Source organism: Protobothrops mucrosquamatus, unplaced genomic scaffold (assembly GCF_001527695.2).
Source record: "Protobothrops mucrosquamatus isolate PMUCROS unplaced genomic scaffold, P.Mucros_1.0 scaffold9580, whole genome shotgun sequence".
NCBI classification, from domain to species: domain Eukaryota; kingdom Metazoa; phylum Chordata; class Lepidosauria; order Squamata; family Viperidae; genus Protobothrops; species Protobothrops mucrosquamatus.
The window spans coordinates 1-5,316 of NW_015395369.1; the positions used below are offsets into that span (position 1 = coordinate 1).

A 5,316-nucleotide genomic window follows, 5' to 3' on the forward strand; every position below is an offset into this window, starting at 1 on the left:
TACGGCTTTTCGTAGAACAGAGACAGAATAATTCCCAGATGCTGTAAAGGAAAACAGATGGAAGAAAACTTATTCATAAAAAGTGACTCAGCCCCACCATAAAATCACTGTGTCTTATTTATACCACAGGGTAGATTCTGGTTATTTTTCCTTAAACATATTTTGAGGATTTGATGAAAACACTGAATATTTCTATCCATGATACTTCATGTTTACTCTGTCAGTTTTAAAAGTGTCCCCTACAACAACCCCACCCCCTCCCATCTGTGAAAACACATCCATTGATCAGCCATTCCTGGAAGCAAAGCTAGATAAATGTTCAGGCCTGGATGGAGTAGTTACTTTCTTAAAATTTTGAAGTTACTTGTGAAGCCATGGATGTCCTATTTGTCTCCTCTCCTCCTGCACTCAGAGGAGCAGCTCAGTGGTTTGGCGTCAGCAATGACTGGGATGGAAAGCAACAGAATTGGCAGCGCAAGAGCCTTCAGCACTGCAGCCTGCGCTATGGAAAACTCAAACCTGCCTACAGGGAAATAGAAGTGAGCAGCCAGGAAGTGCCTTCTTTCCAAGGCACAGAATCTCCAAAGCCAACAAAAATGCCCAAGGTAGGTGTCATTGCACAAGAGAGTTGGTAACACAGAGATACTGTTATGCTGTGGAGAAGATTTGACTGTGGAGAAGAAATTATAATCCCTCTTGGATGTACAGCCTGAGGAAAAAGGGGTCACCAGAAAGTCAGAACTTCATCTTTTGAAGGTGTCCAAGTTCAGCTTTCACTTTGCCAAGTGAAAAAGTCTGGTGTCAGGGAATAACAAACTCCACTTCAGGGTCTGGGAAGCCACAGTCAGCCAGAGGAAATCCTACTGGATTAGCTGAGGTGAAGAACAAAATGGCACCCCTCAGCCAGCTTATGGCTGTGAAGGAAATTACCTGGCATTGTCCCATCTCATTTGCCATTGAAGTGATGGCCTCCTTCTGCTTAATGAAAGAGTTGATCTTAATTCTCCCTTCCTGTAAGGAAACTTAAAGGGGCGATGGGCGGCCACAGTCTCAGAGAGGAATATCATCTGTTTAAAAGGACTCAGTATGAAATGATGGGGAAAATCATGACTGAAAGGGATCCGGGAGATGTTGGTCAGAGGAAATCCTATGAGGGGAGGTGAATCAAGCATTTATCTAAAGCACCATCCTATGGTTGATACAATTTCAATTTAAATCAACATTCCTGTTCCATTTCAACACTGAGTATGAGACTAATTGCTTCAATTGTTTTATCCTTTCAGATTGTAGATCCTTTGGCCCGAGGCCGTCCCTTCAGGCACCCAGATGAAGTGGATCGTCCACGTACTCCACATCCTGTCCTTCCCCCGCTGACTCCTGGAGTTGTGTCCTTGGCATCATTAGGTAGTGTACGGTCAGGCTACACCCGCCTTCCCCGCAGGAAAAGGAAATCGGTGGCCCATATGAGCTTTAAGGCAGCTGCAGCAATTATCAGAGTGAGTTCTACTTTTGTGGTAAAGCTCTGAGCTTCAATTCCTTATTTCTTTATATAATGGTGTCTAGGATATTGTATATGATATGTGGTATGTGCTGCTTTCTTATCTTTCTGTTCAGCAACAGTACCACCAGAACTCCGGAGAGGAAAAAAAGTTGTGGATCTATAGGATTTCAGTTCAAATCTGAACTGTAAAATGAATTAAATCTCAGTTTGCAATTACTTCTCCAAGTAGTTTATCTATTTCTGAGACGGTCATATGTGTCGACAGTTATATTGGATGGGAGGGCATTTATGGTTTTTGCAGGATTCTCCTACTTCACAGTTCCTGGGGATGATTTTTCTTTAAATCTTTAAATCAAATCCTAATTTCAGCGAGATTGAATCCTAATTTCAGCAAGATTGGAGAATCAGTTACTTTACTTTTGAAAAAGTTATATGTTATATTTTGTTGTGCTGTTATTTCTAAGTTTGTATTTGAATTCTGGAATTCAGTGAATTCGTGAAAATATAATTGCCTTGACAGACTTTGATGATTTCATATTCCAAGCTTCCTAAAGCTGAGGGTTATGAAGTAGGTTGTCCTGAGAAAGGTCACGATCAAAAGGAAACTGTTTGATGGGAACACAAATATTACCCTTATAAGACTGGAAACCTAAATAGGTGCACAATAGAAGTAAAAGCATATTCTCAATTCAGAACATCTGAATAGAGGTATCACCAGAGGGAGCTGTTGTCTGGCACAGAAAAAGAATGGAAAAGTAGATTTAGCGACATTTGGCTGGAAGGTTGATGCTATGTAAAACCATCCACTTCATAATTGGAGCCAGTGTTAATATTTGCAGACCGTGCTGCAAAACAGATTTACTGAAATAAACCTGTAGCTATCTTGGCTTAAACTATATCTCAAACCTGGTTAGCTATAGCTTCGGAGTCTTTAATCATGTGCCAAGCCCTGTGTCTTCCTCTTAGCAGGCATCTTCCCTTTTGGAAGGCAACTTCAGGGCTGATCATATCTCTGTAACTCCAGGTGGAGTTGAAGCTGCTGATAATAGACTGAATCATTCATAGTGAGTGTTTTGAACCCGACCATTCACCATTCCAATTTGTTTCTTACAATAGGGGCGTTCCGTTCTGGATCCATCAGTGCAAAAACGCAGGGGCAACAAACGGAGCTTTATGTATCCTAGCTTCATGGACGATGATGTAGTGGATGGCATGGATACATTTGACTCTTCCTTCTTCAGTAAGGCAAGCATGGTTCCACGGCCTTCCTGTTACATTTTCCTCCTCTGCTCTGACAGCTCAGTTTTGCTTCTTCCACGCTGGCTGAGGAATTCTGGGAGTTGAAGTCCACAAGTCATAAAAGGGCCAAGTTTGAAGACCCCTGTTCTTAAGTCTTTGATGCCGCATTGTAGCCACCTAGATCTTTGCAGCCCAGATCTAGTAATTTTACTATTGCTTATAAATAAACGTTTTAAGGTGGATATGCTAGCCTGATTGTTAAACTTCACCCATTCATGAGAATACAGCCCCAAGGGCTGCTCTTCTAGAAGAGGATTGGGATCTTTTTCAGAGATTCCTTTTTTTCCCCGTGCAAGAAATAAATAGGTTGAATACCCAGCAGCCCCACATGTAAGTAAGATCATTCCTGAGGCTAGGCAAAAAGATTAATAGGATCAATTACATTTCAAAATAAAATAAAACGTAGGCTCTGTTAATTAAACCATATCAAACTTAGCTACATAAACTTTTAGGAGCTTGAATATTTTATTATTATTAAAACATTCCTTGCTGTAAGATATGGCCTTTTCACCATCAGTTTAAAGAAAGCGAAACAGTTCACCAACAGCATTCTTCTAACTAAGCTTCCAAGGTGGGCGATTTAAACTGAGCCGTGCTTGCCTTGAATTCCTGCTGTTGCCTACTATATTCTGTTTTGACTTGTACTGTACCTGTAGCATTAGGACAAGCCACAAGGAAAACAGCTGGAATATAAATATTTGGGTTGTTTTTAATCTAGGCATGCCTGGACATGTCCTTTGCCCAGAGGAATTATTAGCAAATGGGGAGGGGAGATAGATCCATCACATCCTGCCACTAGCATTGTTCCATTTTTAAAAAATGGTCACAAAGTGGTGATTCTGGTGTTTCTATCCTGCAGGGGCTCTCACTGTGTGAAGGTAAGGCTCCTTCAACACATTTTACCTGGCCTCGTTCCTATAATTGCACTCTCTCTATTTTGAAGCGTTATTTGTTTGGCAAAGGCACTGTTGATGTGTAATTTTTCTTTTTTTTTTTTGCTCAGAAAATATTACAAGGGTCCACTGTGCTACTGTCTGATTGATTTCCTTATGTTCCTTTCATATTGCACTATTCACACAGCTTGCTCAGCTTTGCTAAAGCTGACATGTGAACATGCACAATCACATCTGCTGGTTCTTCTTGTAAATGAGCATGGCTAGCAAATTATGGGCAGTGCAACAGAGAGTGAGCCAGAGATCCTGGATCAGACAAAATGCTAAATGTTGAGTTCACAGCCTGTAAGTTGTGGATTGCATGTGAATCTTGTGAACTATATATAAGTGGGGCAAAGAGGGAGACTGGGTGTGAATGAAAGAAGATGCTTACAAATCCATGGTATAAAATATATTTTGCTTAATTTCCCCCGCTCACCACCACCATCACCACCACTTTTTTCCATTAATTAATTCTTCTCACACTCCTGCCTTCCCTTCCGTTTTATTCCATTTGAAAATAATGAATTTGAATTTTAACCTACACTTTCAGAAACCAGGTGTCTAAAGATCAGTGTTTCTCAATCTTGACAACTTTAAGATGTAATCATTCCCAGACTTCCCCAACCAGCCACTGCTATAGATTGTCAATGAAGCTTACCCTGGGAATAGCTAGCGAGTGCAGTTTGCTTATTGGTAGCTGAGCTATATTATGGCTTGATCTGATTAGCAGAGCACTGTTTGTACGTTTAGATGCAAAATAAATTGTCTTCAAATGTCCTGTGTTAAACTCCTTTTTTGATGATGTGGATTTTCTGTATTTTATTTAATTATAAACTAAACCTGCCATTAAAAAAACAGTGATCACCGTTCTACTTTATTGGCATCTATGGCCAGCCTTTGGTTCTAATGATTCCTTCCTTCCTTCCTTCCTTCCTTCCTTCCTTCCTTCCTTCCTTCCTTCCTTCCTTCCTTCCTTCCTTCCTTCCTTCCTTCCTTCCTTCCTTCCTTCCTTCCTTCCTTCTCTTATCATATATGTATTTAATTCCTGATTTTTGAGCTAAATAACTCTCCTGATACAGCTGGACCAGCAGTCAAAGACTTCCTTGCATGATTCCTGGGTTGTATGATTAAAGTCCATCTGTCTGGAAATTCTGGCAGCTGCAGCCTCAACATATCTGAGGGATGCTGAGTTAGGGGCATTTATAAAGAAATGCAATATATATTCATATATAAAACAAGATATCGGGCAGATTCATAACCCCTTAGCCCAGGCATGTCCAAAGTCCGGCCCGCGGGCCATTTGCGGCCCCTCGGACCGGTTTAATCCGGCCCGCTAAGAGCCCTCCCTGCTCTATTTAAATGCGGCCCTCCCACACTTGGCCATTTTGTATTGGTTATAGTACATTCTAGCAGCTGCTTGTTCAAGGACTGGCACAAAAGGCCGTGGCTGAAAGGGTGAGTATGCTTCCAGAAAACAAGGGCTTTTGAATCAGGTTAGAGACGTAAAGGCAGGGGAATCTAAAGCAAAAGAGGGCCTTCAAAAAAAAAAACCCCTCCAAAGTTTTCAGGAGACTGGAGGGC

General features: G+C 41.3%; 1 protein-coding gene across 1 annotated transcript; it reads left to right on the top strand.

Annotated features, from left to right (window-relative positions):
* Window positions 1-412: 412 nt before the first annotated feature.
* On the top strand, window positions 413-3,838 carry LOC107301017 (inactive rhomboid protein 2-like; the record flags this gene model as incomplete). The annotated part of the gene is made up of 4 exons (XM_015830288.1): window positions 413-605; window positions 1,284-1,496; window positions 2,618-2,741; window positions 3,804-3,838. Coding segments are annotated over 4 exons (565 nt in total), but the record flags the coding sequence as incomplete, so codon positions are not given.
* Between the last annotated feature and the right edge of the window lie 1,478 nt (window positions 3,839-5,316).